Genomic DNA, 24031 nt, shown 5'->3' on the forward strand with positions numbered 1-24031 from the left:
GAAAGTCTGAAATTATGTTATTGAGGGTGAAGGAAGATGTATAATGCAAAACCATAGAAATCTAGGGTTTGTTCATCCAGCTAGAAGACTGTCACAGTGGAGAGCATTCTACCCTTACAGATCCAGCTCACAGCTGTCATAGTGACTATCTTGAACATTATGGAAATGCATTATTTCTCCTCCCCTGTATGTTTCTGGGGAAAGCATTAGCTGCTTACTTGATATTTTAAAAGCAATTTTAACAAACAAGAAGAGCCTTTTTAAATTTTTTAATTTTTTTTAATTGAAAATCAAATAGGATTCAGCATGCAAACCACACATGACTTAAAAGCATCAAAAAAAAAGAATGAAGGGTAAAAGCACTCAGCACTAGGTTGTTATTGTCTGTTTTTAGAACAGCACGGTAGACAAAAATTCTATTTGTCTAGATTTTAAATCACTGAATTAAAAATGCTCTGCCTCATAAAACAAAATGACCATAGTCTTTGTATGTATTATATGTAGTATACACATACAGTACATTCTGTTTTCGATAGTTGGGGTGGGAAATGGGAGAAAAGGTAAAGTTGTCATTTCTTTTCTTTCTTGTTCAATCTTACCTGCAGCATGAAAATAATGGAACATAAATATTTGTTTAGCTGCCATTCCACTAAAATAAACACTTTACGAAGTAGTTCTACGTAGGGATATGCAATATTTCTTCTCTGAGCTTCTTCGATAAACTATGTTATCATACATGTTCAATAAATGTAGTTTCTTGATTTTTACTTCATTTACATGTTGCAGTATTTTGTTGCTTTATATAAATTGTCTGTCTCTTGTAGACACAGTTCTGTTTTTTTCAACTCTAATTTAATTAAATGGTATTGACATTGCAAATTGCCTTAAAAAGCATAAATACCTGATGCAGCCATCATGAATAGAAATGAATGCTTTGCTGCTGGTATTGCTACAACAACATTTACAAAAGCTGTTAAGATGAGGCTTCTATCTTGGATGGTTTTGATTATTAATTCTGTTTTCAAAAATTTTTGTCTATTGTATATTTACTAGGAACCATGTATTTTCTTGAAATATTGAAGTATTCAGGTTAGTAATTTGTATCTGCATCTGAACTCCATTTTGATTTCATGTAAATGCCATTTGTCTTTTAGTGATATCAGCTCATACATCTAAATCTAACCTTAACGTTAGTAAATTTTAAAAATATATCTTGAAGCTATATTTTACTGTTACTTATAAATTTTTTGTTATAGATATAGAACCAAATTCAGCAAACTAAAATTACATATGTTATCTTTAAAAATATGTATATATGTTTAAAATATATATATACACACGTGTGTGTGTGTATATATATATATATATGTAAAATATTCCATTAGCCTATAAAAGTGGCTGAAAACTCTTGATTTATTCAAAGTATTAATGTATGCACTAAGTGTTGTGATGCGTGTATAATATGGCAGGAATTATCTTCATACTTCGTCTGATACAAACAAAAAATATATATGAAATACAAATTAATGTTAAAAAATGTGGTTTTGATTGGATTTAGTAAGTGTTCTTATAGCCTTAATAGCAATATACAGCTTTATTGTTCATGCCAGAGAAGATTTTCAGAAACTTTCCCGGATGCATGAGAACATGGAAAAGTTGTATCAGAACGTGATGGGATATTATGCTATTGATCTGAAGAAAGTTTCGGTGGAGGAGTTTTTAACCGACTTGAACAACTTCAGGACGATGTTCATGGTACAGTCTGTCTATTTTATGCCGAAAGTTGTTGTTTCTTAGAAATTATTTGTATAGTCATTCAGTTATTGAGCAGACTAAAAATAATTTTCCCGATTCTCAAATGACATTTGATATTCATGTAAGAAATTTTACTTTCCACATCCTAAATACTGCCAGGTAAGGATAACGGGTTTTGAAATTTGAATTATTTGCAGATTCTTTCTTTCTGAAAGAGCAGGAAACTTTAAATAACAGGTGTAATTTAAAACTGAGCCTCCCATGTGTATATATAACCTGAAAGGGGAAAACTTGAAATCTTTTTTTTTTTTTTTTTAAGTTGGGAATTTTTTTTGTTTTTTTTGGGGGGGGGAGGTTGATGTTTTAATTATGTTTGAAAAAATAGATGTTATTATTAGGTAGCTAGATGGGTCTAGAGAGTGTAGATAGGGAAAAATACTTATTTTGTACACATTTAAAAATGGCTTTGAAATTTCTATGTCTATCTACTTTGAAGAAAGGACTTAAAGTTTGACCTATATTAGGCAAAGTTACTAGAACTCATGAAGCCTCTGCTATTTAAGAGTTCAACAGCTAAAAACTGAGAAGGCATTGTCATCAATTAGAATAACTTACTTGGCAAGTTACAGTATGCCAGATTTTTCAAACTTGGACATGGATTGTTTTCCTTATTTGCTTAGTACCTAAGTTGAAACTCGGGGATCTGATCTGTGCAAATGCTAAATAGTCTGAAATAGTCAAATGAATTTAATTTCTGAAGTTTAAAACACACCTTCAATTGAAATGTGGTAGGATGGGATTTCTAAATATTCAGGTTAATCTCAACTTGTAGACACAACGTGGTGGTTGCATATTGCTCTTTTGTGCCTGTAAAACCGGCACTGATACTAACTTCAACTTCGCAGAAGTGTTATAAAGATAGATTAATTAATGCTTTGAAACAGTTAGATATTATTGATGAGCATAATAGAAGAAACCTTGAGTAAAACTAATAGTTCTGTCTTGCAGAGCACAGTTTGAGGGCTATGCAAAAAGGGTGTGTAGATAAGGTATGAAACCACTTATCATTTAGTGACACTAAAGCAAAATATTGAGTAGCTGCTCAGTTTTCAGTCTTTTTGGAAAAGATTTCTGACGTGCCTAGCTTCAGACAGCTGAGATCTGACTTTCAGATTTATTTAGCTTTGGTGTTGGTTACTGGCAGAAACTGAAGGTGTTCGATATCCTGGAATTCTTAGCTCAAAAGGTGTTCAGACTCACTCCTGAAAAATTATTGAATTTTTTAAAAGTTCCAAACTGAAGGACTGCTTAGGTCACCAGTAGGTGTGGGAGGATCAAGGTCAGTTGCCTTTGTTGTCAAGCAAAGCTGGTAACTTCTGTAGTAGGTGTGGTCAGACCACTCTAATTTTGTAGGCATTTTAGGCGAACTAGCATTAAAATATGTAGGTTTTGAAATGCAAACAGCATGAGAAACAACAAGTGTGTTCATCTCAATCAAGTTTGTGATTATTCTTGGTATAAGCAGTTTGCAGAACATTAGGTGTCTATGTTTTGTGTTAAAAACATAGAGAACGTGTAGGATAGAATTTGGCTCCAGAATATAGACCTCTAAATGTAGGTCTACATGTGAACTTAAATGTCTAAACTCCTGTTCTAGTCAAGGGAGATACATATTCAATATAGGTAGTGGAGTCTGGAGAGCTGTTAACTCATGGTAAGTAGTCATCTAAGTTTAGTTGAACAGGCAGTTCTCAAAGGAAGCTTGTCAATAGAAGCGCTTACTATCTTGGAGTGGTGTTTTAAATGGCATCCAAGACATCAGCCTAGAATTTTAAATTACGGCACAAGGGCTATAGAAGACCTGTGTGTGCCCTGCTAGAGACAGGCTGGAGGCTGGGTGTGGTACTCCAAAGCATTAGACTATAGAAACCCCTCACTCCTGTTGGAACTAGGTTGCTCTGCAGCAAAAGTGAGACTAACTTGGTTTCTTTTCTTCTGGTTCTGTAAGGGCATAAATCTGTGATATAGTTAGAACATACAAGTATGAGAGAACATGCTAACATTTGTTCTCTCGTCCCTAGAGCATTTATCTTTTGTATTATGCAAAAACTTGAATAAAAGTCAAAAATAATCCTGGGAAGCACAGCAGAGAACCCAAGAATACCTCTGTCCTGCAAACAAAATTTGTCATGATATGCAAAAGGTGTCTACTTCTATAATTTTTCATAAAGTTACCTTTTCACTGTGGAAGTAAGATTTTCCTTTGTTTAAAGAGTTCTTTAATTTCTGTGTTATTTTTCATGCCTGCAAGTTCATCAAAACTTCATCAAAACTTGCAGGAATATTTTCCTTCTTTTTGATCACTTCTCCTTTGGAGTGATGCTATAAGCAATGCCTGTGCAAATATTGCTGCAGTCCATATGCACCTATGCTTTTTATATTACTCCTCAGTACGTTCTTAAATTTTCTCTGAGCGCAAGCTGAGTGCTTTTCTGCAAAAAAAAATATGAGGCATTGATTACATTTGCAAGCATGCAGGGTCTGCCTCAGACCTTATGAAGATGTTAGACATTTTGTAGGAGGGAATACCTCGATCTGTTATGAATGATGAGATTTTGCATGTAACTGAATTTCAAAAATAGAAGCTTTCTGCAGTGAAGAATAATGGGCTAAATCTGTTTTTCTTCTAAATATTTTATTTAAAATAATATTTAAAAAACGCTCCTATACCAGAATCATTTAACAGACAGAAATTTAGGAAAATTTGAGGAGGAAGAAGAAAAATTAAAACTTTATATAGAAATAGAGCAAGCTAGGAGAATGAGTATATAAAGAAATATGTTTTAAGCAAGAGAGATTCCAGAGGGAAATTGGCACGTATATTCCAGCTGCATTTCATTTTTCATTTAATATGAGCCGTCACAGTAAAGCACTGAATTTACCAGTGTATATAGGTAACTAAAAGGTAATCCCTAAAATAGCTTTATTAAAAATTTACTATGACACAATTAGGTGACTTGCTTGATTTCCATATATGCAAAATATTAATTTAAAAACTGTGAAATTCTCAGATTAGTCTGTTTTGGCTTCATTGGAAGCTTTGGTGTACTTATTTATACTCAAAGTAAACAACATTATCTGGATATTAGCCAGAAGACAAGAATTTATAAATCCAGTGAATTAGTAAGTTTGTGGTTAAGAAAAAGAAAAATGCACAGCTAAATCACCCAACCAGCCTTGCTTTTTTAGGGGGTAGTAGCAGGAGAAGAAAGAATAAATCTCAAAACTGTTCTAGAACTACAAGTAGTATCAAATATTTATAGTTTTGTGAAATAAGATAATTAAAATATTTTGACTTCTTCCTACCTTAATGTGTATTCTTAAACTTTATCTTTTGCTGAGATACATATTCCCATTTAGGGGCTAATTAATGTGCTTCTAATGCATTTATTCTGAATTTGCTTATTCTTCTGAATAAAACGTACTAAATATAGAATGTAAAATATTTATTTGACTTGATAATTTAAGGCTAGTTGGAAGATATGTTTTTTTTAATGTGTTTTTCTTTGTTTTTAAGGTTCAAATTACTTTTGATAAGACTTCAGTTTTAATGGAACTTTTATTTCCATAGCAAGCTGTAAAGGAGAATATGAGAAGAAGGGAAGCAGAAGAAAAACAGAGGCGTGCTAGAATAGCCAAGGAGAAAGCAGAGAAAGAAAAATTAGAGAGGCAACAAAAGAAAAAGCGCTTGTTAGAAATGAAAACAGGTAAGTAATGTGGAAAACAGCCCATTTTATCTGGCATTTTATTAGAAATAAAACCTGAGCTGGTTTTGTTTTTTTTTTTTTTTCATTATCTCAATATGTTTTGGAGAAAAGACAGAATAAATGATTTATTTTCAGCAATTAAAGCTCACAGCAAAAGGTTTCTTAAATTTGTTTTTGTTTACAAGTTTGTCTCAGGTTTATCTAGTTTCCACAAGCTATTTTAGATCTTGTAATATTGCTTAGTTCTTTTCCATTAGAATCTATTGAACCTTGTGTGACCAAATATTATCTCAGTTGCGCTGAGAATCCGTTATGCTCCCTGAGAACAAAGACAGTTTCCATATCACAAAGCCATTTTATTCTTTTCTTTTAACTAAGGCTACCTATTCATTGTTATTCTTTTTATGACAATAGCCCTTCCCGAAGTAGTATAGATTCATCTTTGAGTATGTCAGTTGTTATTTCAATAGATCTCTATTGAAACACCTTAAAAAAACCCACGGTTAGAGTTTCTTTTAAATTTATTCATTTATGCTGTGTTGTCTTTTGTACCAAAAAAGACCAGACACTGAGTTCTCTCTTACTAAAGATGATGTCTGATCCTCCATACTGTTAAGTTTTTAATCTCTTCTGGATTCCTTCAGAATGATATATGACTTACTGTGTAAATTACCATGAGCCGCTTTCATTTTTTTCCGCACAGATATTGTTAAACAGTTCTCCGCTCAAACCCCGGTAGGTACCTTTGGCATAAATGGTTGTCTTCTGTGTTTCACTAATAGCCATAGTAGTAGGTGTATTTAATTTCAGAGATTCTTAGACCAAGTAGGTCTTTGATTTATTTTCAGAAGTACATGCATGTCATGAGGTATGAGGCTAAAGCTTCCTCTTCAGTTGGAAGTCCTCTGAACACAGCATTTCTAATTCTCTCGAAGTAAATGCAAGACCCAATCAGAAAATTATCAGTGATTATCTTTTTAAAGCTCATGGAATATAGAAGAAGCTCCAGAAGATTAGGAAAGTGCAAAATAGGTATCTATATTCATGTGTTGTTGGAAGCATTTCAAAACAGGTTAGACATTCTTCCCTAAGGAATGCTGTACATACGATTGATAGTGCTTTTGGGAAAGCTAAAGCTCCTCTCTAGCCTTATTCTTCATGATTTTGTGTTCAGACTTTCCAGAGAACAAGTTCAGATGTTCAAATGACCTCTGAGTCATTTGTCCACGTGCATATGTGTGATTCTGGTTGCTAAACCTACTGCTTCCAGTGATGTGGCTAGGAATTACGTATTTGTCATCCACAAATCAGATAAGTCATTGATTGAAAATGCTGGTTTGTCTGTTAGTAGCTTGCTTTTTGATTAGATCAAAGAAATGCATGGAAAGAGGTTTCTTGGTCTTGTTAGCAGCCACTTAAGGTCCAGTCTAGAATGACTGATCTAAACAGCAGCAGTGGAAAAACATGATGTTAGGGTGACCTGAAGTTATAAATGTCTTGAGTCTGATCCTCAGTAAGTTGGCATCTGCTGTACTGATTTTTTTTTGTTTGCAGAAGTCCTTGTAAGGTTTCCTGTGTTGTTTGAATCATTGTTTTTAAAAGTCTACTAAAAAAACAGTATTCTGGCTGTGGTAGTACCTGTGGTAGATTTTTTTGTCAGAACGCACAGGAACAACAATCTGTAAAGTGCATGTGCGAGTGCAGGGATGGGGGGTGATGTTTGTTTTTATTTTTCCTTTCTTTATACTTGTTATCAAAACCATAACTACTAGGAGGCATAATGTTACTCTAGTCCTGCTCCAGTAGTAACACAGACTTTGAAACATTTTTTTTTCTTTTGTTTAGCTATAATTGGTTACTGAAAGGCTAAGTCTTATGTAGGAGAACCTGTAAATCAGTCACAAAAATATTCCATTTGACCTGTTGTCAAATGTCTATCAAAATACCAAAACACTCTTATATGGAGTGTGACAGTGTAGAGTGCAACTGTTTTTTTGCTACATATTATCTCTTTTTATGGTGACTATATCAGATGTTAGATTTGTAAAATCGTTACTTCAATTGTTGGAATGAAGCAGCTGAAAGCTTCTTGATCTCACCATTTGAGAGTGATGCTGCTTGCCAGTTACCTTTTATGGAATTCAGATAGATACATACTTGAAGAGAAAACTATAGTCTATATACATAAACTGTTTCTTCAAGATATTTTTTCAGTGAGCAGCTCATAATGTACCCTGCATCCGCACTCTTCAAACTCTTCAGCAAAAGAAGTTTTTAACTGAAAATGACTTGAATGTTAGGAATGCCTGTTTATCACACTGTGCTGTATGCCACTTCTGAGTTTAACCATTTCTTAAATTTTAGAACAAAAATCTTACTGGATTGACAATCATTAACTGCATCCTTTCTGCTAATAGTTTGTTCTTGCACGTTATTTATCATTATCACTATGACTTAGTTCTTACTACCAATCACTATCACTGCATTTTCAGACTAGTTGGTTTTTAACACTTGTGTCCAAAATCAGATGCAAATATACAGTATCACAGAGCTAATGCTGTATAGTTAGCAATAATGTCTGTCAGGCTTATTGAACAAGATGACACGGCCAAGCTCAAGCATTCTTCAGCAAAGTGAGTTAGAACTGAAGTGCACCTCTTCTCTTCCTTCTCTCCCCTCTCTTCCCCCTTTCTCTGTCCCTCCTCCCATCCTTTAATAGGATGGTTTCTAGACATGGATGGATGTTTCTAGATAATTCCTAGGCCTTGTTTTCAGTCCCTGAATTATATGATGCAAGATACTTGATGGGGTGTTCCCAGGCCACAGCAGTGCCGTCAGCTGGATTTTTTTCCCCCTGTTGCTGCTGCTTCTTTTCTTAATGCAGAAGCAGTCTTTTCCCAGCTCTTGAGGTTCTGTTTCTTTTCAGTAACCTTTAATTGATCATCAGTGACTTGTTTATGGATCTAGAGCCTCTGCCTTCAACCTGTGCCCACAGATTCAAGACCTCAGCTGCTAACCAATGCTTAAACTGTGTATCATAACAAGAAACACCTGATATCAGGCTCTGGTTCCCAAATCAAGTTCTTAGAGCCAGCTGATAACAAACCTAATAGGCCAGGCTAGGGCCTTTGCGCGGTTAGCATAAGGCGCAGTTAGCGTAAGGCCTGTGGACTATTACTAGCAGTGGCAATGCTGTTTGTCTGGGCTAGTGAGTACAAAATGCTTGTACAATTATACTATGCTACTTGAGGGAAAAGGATACTGTTTTTCTTTTGGGTAAATACAGCAATATCACCACTGATAATCAATGTTTTCCACAAACGGAAAACCAAGGTGCTCCTACAATACACCAAACTTCTCACAAGCTGTAATTGTCTTATTTAGTCCATGTTGCAATTTGGACATACAAGCAACATCTTGACCGTCTAGACTACAACTGGTAACCTCACATTTATTATCACTGCAGATGCAATAACAAGCACCTGTGCATTAGACTGCCTTTGAAATACTGTTACCCCAAATTTGGTGTTTATATGGTCATTTCCTAAATTAGTTATATATTTATCCTATATGTTAAATCTTCAAGAAATTTTCCACTTGAAGATTTTTGTTTCAAATATAAATATTTATATCAATATTTTGTGCTTTGTAAAATACCTATAATATTTTTCTGAATACAAATTGTAGGTAGGCATCATAATGACATAAATTTGGGTCTCTGCTTAAAGGACCATAGGTTGTTGTTATTATATATGGAATAAGTTGACTTCTTGCAAGTGTTTTTCACAGATTTGGATCTGAACCCAAGTGTCAGATCCAGATCCTTGTGAATTTTAATATTTTGACATTTTGAATCTCTGTTTCGCAGCTCAGATAGTAATACATGTGTCCTAATAATCAAGGCTCAAATGGTTTGCATTTGTAATAGGCTGATTGTCTTAAGTTTACATAATAAAAATAGCAGCTCCATATTTTCTTTGCAGTGCCCTGCTAACTTGAAAAGTATTTGGAACTTAGTCAAAACTTTGAACATCTAAACGTTGAATGATATTTGCTCTTTTGAAATTTATGATAATAAAATCTGTCCTCTAAATGCTCTCTGGGATACAAAGTGATATTCATCATGAGATGCTTTGTAAATAAGATTGCTGTACTTATTTCTGTGAAGCCAGTTCCAACTATCTCATACTGTAGTTCCAAAGGTAAACAGCCAGCGGAAGGGGATCTTTATGTAAATGCCACTTGTCTGCTTACTATTAACATTCAGAGACGTACTTTCTCATGCTATTCAGATTCTCAGTAGAAAGCACACCAATCAATTATTTTGATCTTATCATAGTGTATAACTGTGATAACACCAGCTAAGTTTATGGTAATATAATTGAGAGCTCCATCACTGTGGCATCTTCATTGTGTATGTCTTTGAATACTACTTAAGTAACAAGCCACTTTAATCAGAGGCTATTTAGAAAGGCTGCCCTTTCTTACGCAAAAGCAGTGAAGTGATGCCAGAATGATCTCTTAAACATCTGATTTCCAACTGAGAATATGACTTTGTTTCTGTTACTCAGTTTCACTTTTATCACGATTCACTGATTTTAAATCCATATTTTGGTTGATTTAAACAGTCATGATTTCATTTGCAGTCAGTTTTGCAGAGTTTCTTTTTTCAGAAGTTGTATGTAGTTTATCTGTTTTTTGGAAAAAAAAATGTGTGTTTAACAAAATCTTTAAGAGTGTCTTAGTTTTCTTTTTTTTTTTTTCCTCAAAAGTTTTCTTACTTCACAACTTAGCAGGCAGTAATGAATATGGATATTTTCATTAGGCATATAATATTCTGTAAAACAAAAATGTACCACAGATCCCAGCACTGGCAGTTTCATCAATGAAAACAGGACATATAATTAAGTAATTACAATGCTGATTCCATCAGATAAAGTGTAATTTTGAAATTAAAAAGGCCTGCCAATATTAGTGACCCTCAAAAACCCAATTTTTCCTCCCCAGCTCAAGACTATTTTATTAGTTCTTCAAGTTTGGAAGAGAGAATCAATACTTCTCTTTCAAATGATCTTCTCCAGGTGTCACAGAAACAAAGAAACATAGTGTTCTTTCCTCTGAGGGGGGTGAGGGACTGCAAGTGTGGAAGATTGTGAAAATTTGTTTATGTTATGGCATCAGTAGTTTCTAACACAAGCTTGTAACTTTGTTGCTTTAATATATCTGCCAGGCTACTTTCCTGAAAATCACCGCTTTTAAGACAATAATAGGATTATTACTAGATTCTGTGCATTTAAATAGATGTTTTGAATATTTTTTTTGAGGAGTCTTAACTTTTTCTCTTAAGTAACAATGGGCAGAAAGAACTGTGGGACAGTTGTCTAGTCAGTACTTACTAATATTAACGCTTAGCGGATGGTTGACGCTAAGCTCATAACCAGCTTGATCTCACTTTTCTTTGTATCCATTTAAAAACAAAAAAAACAAAGTATACATAAGAAGCTAGTTATGAAAGAAGTTGACTACGAATCCACAGGAAAGGAGGCGTCAGCTGATATGTGGCTAAATACGGAGCTTGGTTTTTCAGGGGCAATTTTATTGTTTGAAAATAGAGCATAAATCTGGGAAAATTACTAAGCAGATATTCCCTCAAGAACTTGAAAATGATATAACAAACCATAATATACAGGTAGGTTCAAAAAAAAAAAAAAAAAGTGTTCTGAGAAACAATGTTCAGTACATTTGCAGAAGCCACGCTAAAAGATGAGACTCAGCAAAACCTTTTTAAGTCTCACGCTGTAGGATATTCAGGGAATTAGATATTCTTTTAATGCACAGAAAATAGAATTGATCTGAATGTGTATAATTAAAAAAAAAAACAAAACTAATAGTCAGAAGCCATATTCTAACAAGATCTCAAAGGTGCTAAAACTTCTGAAACATGTAGATGTAGTTCCTGCACTTACTGGCAATCCATGGGCTCAGAGTGCTGCAGATACTGTGCATTTGTACTAAGTATAAGCTCCAAAAGAACGTGAGTTTTGGGAGAAAAAACATTTATTTTGAGATTTTTCCTATCTGAAAAGTACATATAGAAATGAAACCTGTGGAGATAGTAGCTGAAAGTAGTTCAGAAACTGGTTTATACAAAGCCACAAAAAGAATAAATAATAGCAGCAGTAGCAGCAGTTGGGAGACATATAAGTAATCAGTTAAAATAAACAGAACTGTTGGAAAAAATTAAAGCCTGTTAAAGTAATGTCTGTAGATAAATTTTCTCATAAGAATTTTCATTTATGTTGTAGTATGATAATCTCTAAAGAAATGTGAAAAGAATACTGCAAACCTAAAATGGCATACCAATAAAAACAATCTTTGGGGCTATCTTTAGGATTAAGAGCTCTAACATTTGGTAGACATGCAGGCAGTAGATTTTGGGTTGAGTAAGTATTTCTTGCTGCAAATACTACTTCACCTCTCCACCATAAGGAACACAGACATCTATCTTTATACTTTCACTTCTACTAAGCGTAAATGCTTTTATTCTTTTTTCTGAATCATCAAAAGTTTCTCCTCTCCAGTAGGAAAGGAAGGGAGGAATAAATATCCTTACCAAAGCATTGGAGGGTATGCTTCATTTTTCCTTTCCTTAGTCCGAGGCAGTAAAAGAGCCAAGAACCTCCTTTGGCATTGTTGGAAAGTGAGCAGAAAAGAAGGTCATGCTTCTGACTCTTCCTTCAAACGGACTCTGCTGCTGCCTCTGTTGTTGTGCTGCTCAGTATGACTCTTATCTTCACTCAGCAATACCTCAGTGGTTCTACAGAAGTGGAGTGTTGCTACTGCATACCAAAATATTCTTGTTCTGAAGCTTGCTGCCAGAAGATGCTTGATTTCTGTGGGCAGCTTCTATCTTCTCAGAGTTATTAAATGCAGATACAAAGTCTTTGAATCATACACTGCTGGAGACATTCTGGGGAATGTCATTACATGTTACCTTGTCCTTTTTATAGATTTTTTGCTTCTGGCTACTAATGGATTGAGAATGCAGGGCTAGTTGGACCTTTGATCTGGTCCTTCTGGCTATTCTTTTGCACTCATAACCTCTATGCAAAAATGATCTTGCCTACCCAAAACTGTGTAGAAGCTTTCCTGTGACTAAGCCCAGTCGTGTAATCCAAACAGAATTTTCTCACTCCACAAGTGAGAAATTATATATATTTTAAAGTTTCTTCAGTCCTTCTTCTCTGTAATACAGTTTGCAATGTGAGTGATCATAGTATGTAACTTCAAATTTGTAAACAACCAATAAAATCAGAATAAGAATAGTGATATCTCTTCCTATGCGCAAAGACCTCCTTCAGAGGCATACAGTAACCAAGAGACAACATATTCATACACACCCACCCACATATATTATATTCAGCTACCGATATTCTTATACAAAACTAATTTCCCTTAAGAATGCCAATGGAGTCGTTCTGGCTGCTTGTAAGTAATTCTGAAGTGAAATTGTAGTTAAAATGTCTTGAATAGGGTTTTTTTTTTAATTCCTCTTCTGTAAAACAACACTAGTGGAAATACTAGATTTTGACTAGTCTGAAAAACTGATTGCATTTTTTTCAGTATCATCTAAGTTGGAGCTGTGATGTGTAGAGAAAACGGAAAAATAATGCATAAGCAGTAACATTTATTGAACTAACCTCTTTGTACATAGCTGACTTGGTGTTCTCACTAGCAGCTGCTAAATCAGATCTTAATCTTAGATAACAGTGCATAAGGTTTATCTCTTTTAGTTGTGATTAAATATAAATAACTAAAACTTAGCATTTTGCTTACTTCAGTGGTTTTGGACTTTTTTCTACATAAAAAGCAGAGTATCCCCAGAGAACAGAAAAGGGATTATAAGAAGGATACATCTTTAAAGTTAATATTATCATCAGCGAATGCAATATGTAATTATTAGAATATACTGTATTGCTGAGTGGGTGAGAGTAGGAACACACGGAGATAAACTATTTCATTTTCAGATTTTTAGTTACTATCTTTGTGGACTTAGTAGAAATATAACTTCTTTTTGATGTTAGCCATGTTTAGAGTTTCCACTGTAGATTTCTTTTTTCTCCATAACCTACAAGTTGTTTGTGTTCCTTAAGTCTCTGAGTCTTTAGATTTTTATCTCAAGGGTTGGGATTTTATTTTAAAATAATGCTAAAGTGTATCTTTGTTATCTATTGTATAGAGGGACTTTGTGTGTGTCTTTCCTTTCACTTTCTACCTTAGGAAAGAGGAGTCCGGGCTAAGGATCATCTGCAGGCTTTTATAGAAGGGGCTTACCTTTGCACGGAGTTCCTTAATGGAGTTCCATTATTTCACTCCATTTTTGCCTCAGTATTGATACTCAGAATTTCAAAATCTGTATAAAATTTGAAAAGCTGTTTCCTGATTTGGGTATTTGCAGCTAACTATCTTGCTAGACAAAGCAAATTATTTCTAATGTTCTTCTCTCGACTCTAGTGTTGCTTTAGAACAATAGCCACTAAAATTATACAGTTTCCACATCAAGGACAGTGATCTGTGCAGATTTGTCCCTATTGCAAAGCTATTTTCACATGAAGCAAAGAATGAGCAAGTGAGGAATCCATTAAGTTTCTTTCCTTCATCTAATAGTTCTTATCACTGTCAATCATGTAAGTTTGCTCATAAAATACAATCTGCATTTTCTCTGACATCCTTTTTTGTTATAGCTTCTCCAGAGATGGTGGTCTCGATTGCTCTTGGGTGACCGTATGTGTTCTTTGTTTTGCTATTGTTGTAAAGAACATTCTGAATTGAGTGAAAGTGACTGATGTAATAGATAAGTTTCACAGTATGCTTTTGTTGTTGCTTCAGGAATACAGTAACAGCGAACAGAATTGTGTTTATAGACTTGTCTGACTACTTCACAGCTAATTTCAAACTAATTTTGAAGGAAAACAGGATTTTGTACACTGATTGTCTTAACTAAATACTACATAATTAGCACAGCTTTGGCAATAATGCTTATAACCAAATCAATGGAAAATTGACAGGCGATGACTCATTTTTCATCCTCCATTCAGCTTTTTCACCCTCCATTCAGTTTCTAGTCTCCTAGAAATATTTTTTGGATGTAGGATTCTAAAACTATTATCATAAAAGTATTATCTTAAGAGCTAGAGGTTTAACATAGAATTCTGAGACTCACAGAATCACTGAATGGTTGAGGTTGGAAGGGACCTGTGGAGATCATCTAGTCCAACTCCCTGCTCAAGTAGGGTGACCTAGAAAAGGTTGCTTATGGCCATGTCCAGATGGCTTTTGAATATCTCCAAGGATGGACATCCACACTCCACAACCTGCCTGGGAAACATGTTTCAGCGCTTGACAAGTGTCACTATAATTTTTTTTTTTTTTAATGTTTAAATTGAATTCTTGTATGTCAATTTTGTGCCCATTGCCTCTTATCTATCCACTACGCACCACTGAGAAGAGTCTAACTCTACCTTCTTTAGTTTCTCCAAACAGGCATTTATACATACTGATAATATCCCTCTGAACTCCTTGACTGCACTTACTGGACCATAAGTCCATGTCTATCTTGTACTGAGGAAAACAGAACTGGACCTAGCACTCCAGATGTGGTTTCACCAGTGCTGAGAACAGTGGAGGGATCACCTCTGTTGACCTGCTGGCAAAGCTCTGCCTAATGCAGCTGAAGATGTTGTTGGCCTTCCTTTTCACAAGTGGACACTGCTAGCTCATGTTCAACTTATCCACCAGGTTCCTTGCAAAGCTGCTCTGCAGCTGGTTGATCCCCAGCCTGTTCTGGTGCATGAGCTTATTCCTACCTAGGGGCAGGACTTTTCACTACCCATTGCTGAATTTCATTAAGTTCCTGTCTGCCCATTTCTTCAGCCCTCTGAGGTCCCTCTGAGTGGTAGCACAGCCATCTGGTGTATATCAGCTATTCCCTTCAAATTTTGTATTATATGCAAAACTGCTGAGGGTGCACTCTGTCCCATCATCCAGGTCATTAATGAAGACATTACAGAATTGACCCTAATATCAACCCTTGGGGTTATACCACTTCAAAGGCTTAGCATTTAATTTATTTTTCTGTAACTCTCATTTCCCTCAGGAAAATTTTTCAGAGAACTTTTTCTGCAAAACTTGCTCTGGTGAACTTTTTTTTGGATATTACAGAATCACAGAATCGTTTAGGTTGGAAGGGACCTCTGGAGATCATCTAGTCCAACCTCCCTGCTCAAGCAGGGTCACCTAGAGCACATTGCCCAGGATCGCATCCAGACGGGTTTTGAATATCTCCAGCGAAGGAGACTCCACCACCTCTCTGGGCAACCTGGTCCAATGCTCTGTCACCCTCACAGTGAAGAAGTTTTTTCTCAGCTTCAGATGGAACTTCCTGTGGTTCAGTTTCTGCCCATTGCCTCTTGTCCTGTTGCTGGGCACCACGGAGAAGAGATTGGCCTCATCCTCTTGACACTCCCCCTTCAGATACCTGTACACGTTTATGAGATTGCCTCTCAATCTTCTCTTCTCCAGGCTGAACAGGCCCAGCTCTCACAGCCTTTCTTCATAGGAGAGGTGCTCCAGCCCTCTAATCATCTTGGTAGCCCTTCGCTGGACTCTCTCCAGGAGTGCCATGTCTCTCTTGTCCTGGGGAGCCCAGAAGTGGACCCAGTACTCCAGGTGAGGCCTCCCCAGGGCTGAGGAGAGGGGCAGGATCACCTCCCTCCACCTGCTGGCAACACTCTGCCTAATGCACCCCAGGAGACCATTGGCCTTCTTGGCCACAAGGGCACACTGCTGGCTCATGTTTAACTTGTTGTCCACCAGCACTCCCAGGTCCTTCTCGGCAGAGCTGCTTTCCAGCAGGTCAACCCCCAGCCTGTCCTGCTGCGTGGGGTTATTCCTCCCCAGGTGCAGGACCCTGCACTTGCCTTTGTTGAACTTCATGAGGTTCCTCTCCGCCCAGCTCTCCAGCCTGTCCAGGTCCCTCTGAATGGCAGCACAGTCTTCTGGTGTGTTAGCCTCTCCCCCCAGTTTAGTATCATCAGCAAACTTGCTGAGGGTGCACTCTGTCCCTTCCTCCAGGTCATTGATGAATATATAGAACAAGACTGGACCCAGCACTGACCCCTGGGGGACACCACTAGCCACAGGCCTCCAACTTGACTCTGCGCCATTCACCACAACCCTCTGAGCTCGGCCATCCAGCCAGTTCTCAATCCACCTCACTGTCCACTCATCTAGCCCACACTTCCTGAGCTTACCTACGAGGATGTGATGGGAGACAGAGTCAAAAGCCTTGCTGAAGTCCAGGGAGGCAACATCCACTGCTCTGCCCTCATCTACCCAGCCACTCATTCCGTCATAGAAGGCTATCAGATTGGTCAAGCCTGATTTCCCTTTGGTGAATCCATGCTGACTACTCCTGATCACCTTCTTGTCCTCCACATGCTTAGTGAGGACCTCCAGGAGGAGCTGTTCCATCACCTTTCCCGGGATGGAGGTGAGGCTGACAGGCCTGTAGTTTCCTGGCTCCTCCTTCTTGCCCTTTTTGAAGACTGGCGTGACATTGGCTTTCTTCCAGGCCTCAGGCACCTCTCCTCTTCTCCAGGACCTTTCCAAGATGATGGAGAGTGGCCTAGCGATAACATCCGCCAGCTCCCTCAGCACTCGTGGGTGCATCTCATCGGGGCCCATGGACTAGTGGGTTTCAGGTTTGCCGAAATGATCTCTCACCTGATCCTCCTCAACCAAGGGAGAGTCTTCCTTTCTCCAGACTTCCTCTCTTGCCTCCAAGGTCTGGAATTCCTGAGGACTGACCTTAGCAGTGAAGACGGAAGCAAAGGCAGCATTCAATAACTCTGCCTTCTCTGTTTCCTTTGTCACCAGGGCACCCGCCCCATTCAGCAGCGGGCCCACATTTTCCCTAGTCTTCCTTTTGCTATTGGTGTATTTGAAGAAGCCCTTCTTGCTGTCCTTGACATCCCTTGCCAGATTTAATTCCAACTGGGCCTTAGCCTTTCTTGTCGCATCCCTGCACGCTCTGACAATGTCCCTGTATTCCTCCCCAGTGGCCTGTCCCCTTGTCCACATTCTGTAGACTTCCTTCTTCTGTTGGAGTTTTGCCAGGAGTTCCTTGCTCATCCATGCAGGTCTCCTGCCCGCTTTGCTGGACTTCTTCCTCAGAGGGATGCACTGCTCTTGAGCCTGGAGGAAGTGATGCTTGAATATGAATCAGCTTTCTTGGACCCCTCTTCCTTCTAGGGCCCTATCCCAGGAGATTCCCCTAAGTAGGTCCCTGAAGAGGCCAAAGTCAGCTCTCCTGAAGTCCAGCGTTGCAATCCTACTCATTGCCCTGCTCCCTCCTCGTAGGATCCTGAACTCCACCATCTCATGGTCACTGCAGCCAAGGCTGCCCCCAACCTTCACTTCTCAATATAAATGATTCTGGATGATCTCTAAGGGAAAGTGGTTTTACAATGGCTATTTTCTGGTGTCACAGAAAGAATAAAAGCTATAGGCTCAGGATGACCATCAGAAAATTGCACATTTTTATCACAAAGTTCAAGATTCAGATGATTTCACTATCACTCCTATTACTTAAAAGAGAAATTCTAAGATACCTACTTCTGCATCTCAGTTGGATCACATCACTGAAGTATTTTTTTCACTGTGGTACAGAACAACTTTTAAAACCCCATTTTATCATTTGACTTTCCTTGGTATGAACCATCTTATGGAAGTTGAAATGGTGTAGCAACCAACTTTAATTTCAACAACAGATTTGTAAGGAACTGCTCTCTGTAAAGAATCATGAAGGATGGATACATAGTTTGCATTTCACCTGTTTTAAACTCTTTGGAGTCTGGGGCAAACTTTCATTCACATGCTCAGAGTCAAAATCTATCTATTTGTAAACACACTTTCTGATAGTTCAGTGGTGGCACAATTTCAGCAATAGCAAAGTAAGCGGGCTGAAGCTCCCTGTACCCAGTCAGAAGACTTATGCAATGGATGCATCAATCATTAGACAAAGTCATACCTTTTTATAATACACCTGCCTAGGAGTCTGAAGCACTAGCAAAGGCTTACTTCGTTGTTTTGGGCATCAGTAAGAAATGTGCTCATCTGGAGCAGACTGTTTCTGTGATTTCTGTGAGGTACACACTTATTTTTTCCTTTCTGGAAGGGCTAGTATTTGTCTTTTGCCAGAAGTCACTTCTGAGGAAAGACAAAATAAGTGAATAGTGATCTTCCTGGCTGAAGCCTGATAAGAATAAGAAACTTCTGTTGGCTTTTGCTAGAAAGATAGATTGAGTTCAAGGAAGGCTTTATGATTAATTCTCTGTATACTGTGCATTTTCTGGTCAGAGCTAACCTTAACATCCACCCAAAATTCCTGTGTACGGTTATGTCTGAATTTCATTGGAGTCAAGAGGTTCCCCTCCCATAAGGCACATCGTTGCACATTCTGAAATCTTACTTTCTCTGGACATTGATTGCCTTGCATTTTTATATTGACAATTTAAATCCCTTCATAAAATCTCCTCACTTATTCATATATAAGACTGAGAGATCTAGAAGTTGTGTACATCAGCACAATGAATACTTCACAGAATCTATCCACCTTAGAATCTATGTGAAACTGAAAAGATGGAACCATTTCCAACCATTAGAGCTTATGCCTGCATTGATTGCTTAAATTGTCTCTTTCTCTGCAGTCTATTTCCTGGAGGTTTATACTTCTCTAAAGCTTCCTCTCATGCCTTTATTAGGAGACTGGTCCTTCAGTTCTTACTCAGATAGGAGCCTCAAGTCAGCTAAACATTGCTTTGTGGGTGGTACTGCTTACATGCAATCATAATACAAATAAGTATACAGTGAAGCTCTTGAAGTAGGAAAAAAAGTTATTTACTTATGATTTTTTTTTTTTTTAACTCTCTCTAATCCATGCTTAAGAGTTATGGTATCTTGAGAGAAAAGATACAGCATTAACCAAGTTAAAAGGTATATCCTCTTCTCTGTCTTGTGTGGATAGTGAGGAAAATCTCCACATGTGCTATCCAAAGCCTCACATTCATTCACTTCACTCAAAATTTTTATTCAATACATGATGTAGTTCAACCTGCAAGAAGGCTACAAAGGGATTAGACTGGACTTGATCAGAAGTTGGGTATAATATATCTAACCTTAATTATATGTCAAGATAAAGAGAGAAAAAGCAGTTTCTATTCTAGTTAAAAAAATAATTGAAAAGAATAGTATTCATTTTAGTATCTACTACAGTGTGAGTTTAGGGCTTTATTCTTCAAACAAGAACAGCAGCTTCAACACTCCAGGCCTGTTCTTGAATGATATAAAAGGTTGAGTGCTACCATGGTATCTGGAGGTACTTCCAAGATGATATAAAGATGAGTAGCCTGCCAGTTTTTGCAACCTTTTTATTTTGTTGCCTGTATGAAATATTAAGGTCTTATTTTCATTGTACACATTTATCAAAGTTGAGCAGTTTTAATTTTAGATGATGCTTAATAAAACATTATTCTGGGCTGCATTAGGAGGAGCATTGCCAGCAGCCTGACAGAGGTGATCCTTCCCCTCTACTCAGCCCTAGCGAGGACATACCTGGAGTGCTGGGTCCAGGTCTGGACTCCCCACCACAAGAGAGACATGGACATACTAGATTGAGTCCAGTAAAGGGCCACAAAGATGATTAACGGACTGGAGCATCTCTCTTATGATGGGAGGCTGAGAGAGCTGGGACTGTTTAGCCTGGAGAAGAGAAGGCTCAGCAGAGACCTTACCAGTGTGTACAAGTATCTGAAGAGAGGGTGTTGAGAGGGTGGGGCCAGACTCTTTTCCGTGGTACCCAGCAACAGGACAAGAGGCAACGGGCACAAACTGAAACACAGGAAGTTCTATCTGGATGTAAGTAAAAATTTCTTTACTGTGAGGGAGGTTAAACATTGGAACAGATTTCCCAGAGAGGTGGTAGCATGTCTGTCCTTGGAGATATTCAAAAGCCATCTCGACAGAGTCCAGGACAACCTTTTCTAGGTCACCCTGCATGGGCTGGACTTGATGATCTCCAGAGGTCCCTTCCAACCCCAACTACTGTGTGATTCTGTGAGTATTCAGAAGCTGACTGTAGGAGCTGATTCTTTCAGTTAGTAATGAAAAGATGTATGTAATTGCCATGTCACAAATTAGATCCCAGTGGAAACTGACAGTCTAGCTCCTTGTAGAGAAATCTCTTGACTGCATAGACAGAGCAGTCAACGTTGACAGAAAGCACATTGAAGAATTCTTGGTTTTGTTGTTCTGAAGTTTCCTTCTTATTTCTTAGAGTAAATAAATACACAGATTTTTTAAAAGTAACTGAAAATAACCTTGATTCCTTGAAAGAGGAAACAGAAATAGTATTAGAAGTTGTTCTCTACTAAAGTGAACTTCTGTAGTCCTGACATAAATTTGACGTTTTAGTTTATCTTTAGATAGTTATGGTGAATTGTAAAATGAGAGGGTTTTTTAGTCCAAAAGAATCTTGTTGCGCTACTCTCACTTTGAAACAGTATAGCTAATGATATAGCAATGGATTACTACTACTTTTTTGAATTATGATACATATCACTTGCTAATTAATAATTACATAAAATTCAGGAGTCATTAATAATTGCAGTACCTGTTGCTATCATCCTAAGTCATGTTAAAATTATGTTGCAAACCTTATAAGACTTAGTACCCTAAAGGAGAAGTATATCTAGTATTCTTAACGTTTTTAAAGATATAATTATAAAATTAGTTTATATCTGACTTCACATTGAAATGACAAGGGCAAAACTTACTAACTATTTTGGCAAGTTTACTTCTGCTTTAGATAATATTCAAAAGAGTTGTAGGAGCTTTCAGTAGGTATGATATTAAAGAGTATTTAAATCTCTGACAATGGCAAGGAAAAGAGATAATTTAGATCATAAAAGAGTATATTTCTCAAAGAAATTGTTGTGGACTATGCAGCTATCTGCAGGCTAACTGGAATTACTAGTTCTAGGATGTCAAAGATTGATACACTTGACTAATTAGAAAGTCAGTTGGGACTGGTGACAGTAGTCTGCAGCAGCTTGTGAAAGCTGATTTAAAAGTCCCATAGGACGTGTTAATATTGAACAATATTTGCTATTCTTGTTCTTTCACTAGAGCAATGTTTTATGCAGTTCTCCCAGGGCAGTTTAAGAGACTTCCAAAATACTATATGATATGTTTACATTTGTTAAATATTATAGATAACCAGGTAAGTGTGGATTTTAACAGTTTGCTGTGTAACTTTATAGAAGGTATCACAATCAGCTGTTGGCATAGACATCAAAAAACATAATTTAGAGTTTAGTGGAAGGTTTGATAAACAGACTTTCTAAATGTTTTGGGTACAGGATATTATCTATTGATAGTTTTATTTGCAATCGCTTTTTTTTTTTTTCCAAGGCACCTATGTATACAAAAACATTACAAGATAGTTTTTTTTCTTCAAGTACTTACTTTTTCTGTTAATTATTCAAGAGAAGCACTGACCCAGTTTGTGACTAGAGTATATTTTAGATAAGTAGGAGAACTAGATAGTACCCTTAAATATACTATAATTATGCCAAAAAAAGTTTTAGTTTTGCAGTTAATAAAAGTATTCCTATTTTATTAGTTAAAATCCTTATTTTATACTTGGTATGCCTTTGTATAGAGTAACATATTATGCACCAGGTCTTTTTCTACTGGAAACTGTTATTAATAGTTTTTGAAATAAATATCAAATCTATAAGAGTCTTGGGAAAACTTGAAGAAAAAAGATAACACATTGAAATATTGAAATAGGATTAAAAGCAATTTTCTTTTTTCTTTTCTTCCTACTCCCTGAAAAAAGCTTATGAACTATTCTTCCATAAACATTTATGATATTGTTTGGGGGAATGTGATGTTATTCAATCTTTTCTGAATTATTGTTAACTAAAACACTTAGCAGCTTTCTTCCCGCATTCATATACCTTCATATAACTAATGCTTTGGCCTCAAACGATGTTAAAATTCTTCAGAGTTTATTGAAAGATGAAGTATTAAAGCAAGGAAACAAATAGAAATCATAATTTCCCATAATAATTCACCCTCATGTTCAGGACTACAGGATAGCCTTGCTTCCTTACTGGCAGTCTAGTCCTTCCAGGACTATTTAAATTGACAATATGGCAACTAGCTTTACTCACCAGCTTGATTAGATTCGGATTTGAATATTCACTATTGGCAATAACTACAGAATCATGTGCTGTCTCTGACTGCATCTAGGGTGTATACTGACCTAAGGAGTTTTGAGTAGTGAAGCATAGTTAGTTTTCTCCTCTGCCATTCTTTTATTCTTCTTAGATGATTTTTCATCACAAATTCCTAGAGTTGTGTTCTTTATTCTTATATGTATATAGACAAGGGGTTAAGATTCACAAATCTAAATTTTTCTGGTATGTATTTATTTGAGGAAATAAGGTTTTTTTTAAATGCTTGCATATGATTATAATCTCCTAGTAACATTCATAATTCTTTCAGGAGGATATTACACATACATATGTAATGTGATGAGTAGAATTTGCCTGAATTACATAACTCATTTAATATTGGTCATAGGTTATTAAATAGGAAGAGAAAATGGATTTTGGTTAAAGCTGCCTATGGATATAACTTTATATCCTATCTAGTCTAATACTGTTCACTCAGCTTCCTGCTGAGAAACAATTTCAACTTTTATAACAATAACTCAGATGATCTCTTTTGTCTAATATGGCAAATCATTTTAGGGAACAGCTCTCAAAAGCTGACATGAAACTAATTATTTGCATTTGCGAATGGGTACTGAAATGAAAATATGAATGAAATGACATTTCACTTAAAAATACAGTTGAATCTCACCATAGAGAAAGAGGAATGTGCAATGAATTGAATAAAATTTGGCCTAGTTTACTGTACAAAAGACCAATTCTGTTGAGATTAATTGTGAGAGTGCAATTTGTGGAAGTTAAAAGCCTGGTCTAAAATTGAAATAACTAGTTTCAATGCTACCATAGATATCTTTTATTATTATTATTTATGCTTTGATATTGCTATGGTAACCCAGACGGTTCCTTCTTTCTCTTTTACAGAAGGTGAGGAGACTGGAGTGATGGATAGTCTGTTGGAGGCCTTGCAGTCAGGTGCTGCTTTTCGAGACCGAAGGAAAAAGACACCAAGATCTAAAGGTGAATATTTTATTTTTCATTTTATTAAAAGCATTATGAGTGTGGTGCTCTAGAACTTAAAATGCTGGTGGGTTTAATCCTTTCCTCAAATGACATCTTACAGAGATTCTCATGCTCTTTGGCCAATGTCAGTCGCACTTTGGAAACCAATGTATTGAACTTAGCATAGCCTGATTATTATGACAAGACTTT

The 24031-nt window shown here is 36.7% G+C and overlaps 1 protein-coding gene across 2 annotated transcripts in view; it reads left to right on the forward strand.

Moving 5' to 3' along the window:
* The window catches only part of DIAPH3 (diaphanous related formin 3), a 252444-nt gene that overhangs the window by 161519 nt on the left and 66894 nt on the right, over positions 1-24031 (forward strand). For both annotated transcript variants that reach the window (XM_068929688.1, XM_068929689.1), the window contains 3 exons: positions 1591-1755; positions 5387-5522; positions 23744-23839. In XM_068929688.1, the coding sequence (XP_068785789.1) occupies positions 1591-1755; positions 5387-5522; positions 23744-23839 (397 nt within the window). The remainder of the gene's footprint in view (positions 1-1590; positions 1756-5386; positions 5523-23743; positions 23840-24031) is intronic.

This window comes from Struthio camelus, chromosome 1 (genome assembly GCF_040807025.1).
Source record: "Struthio camelus isolate bStrCam1 chromosome 1, bStrCam1.hap1, whole genome shotgun sequence".
Taxonomy (NCBI): Eukaryota; Metazoa; Chordata; class Aves; order Struthioniformes; family Struthionidae; genus Struthio; species Struthio camelus.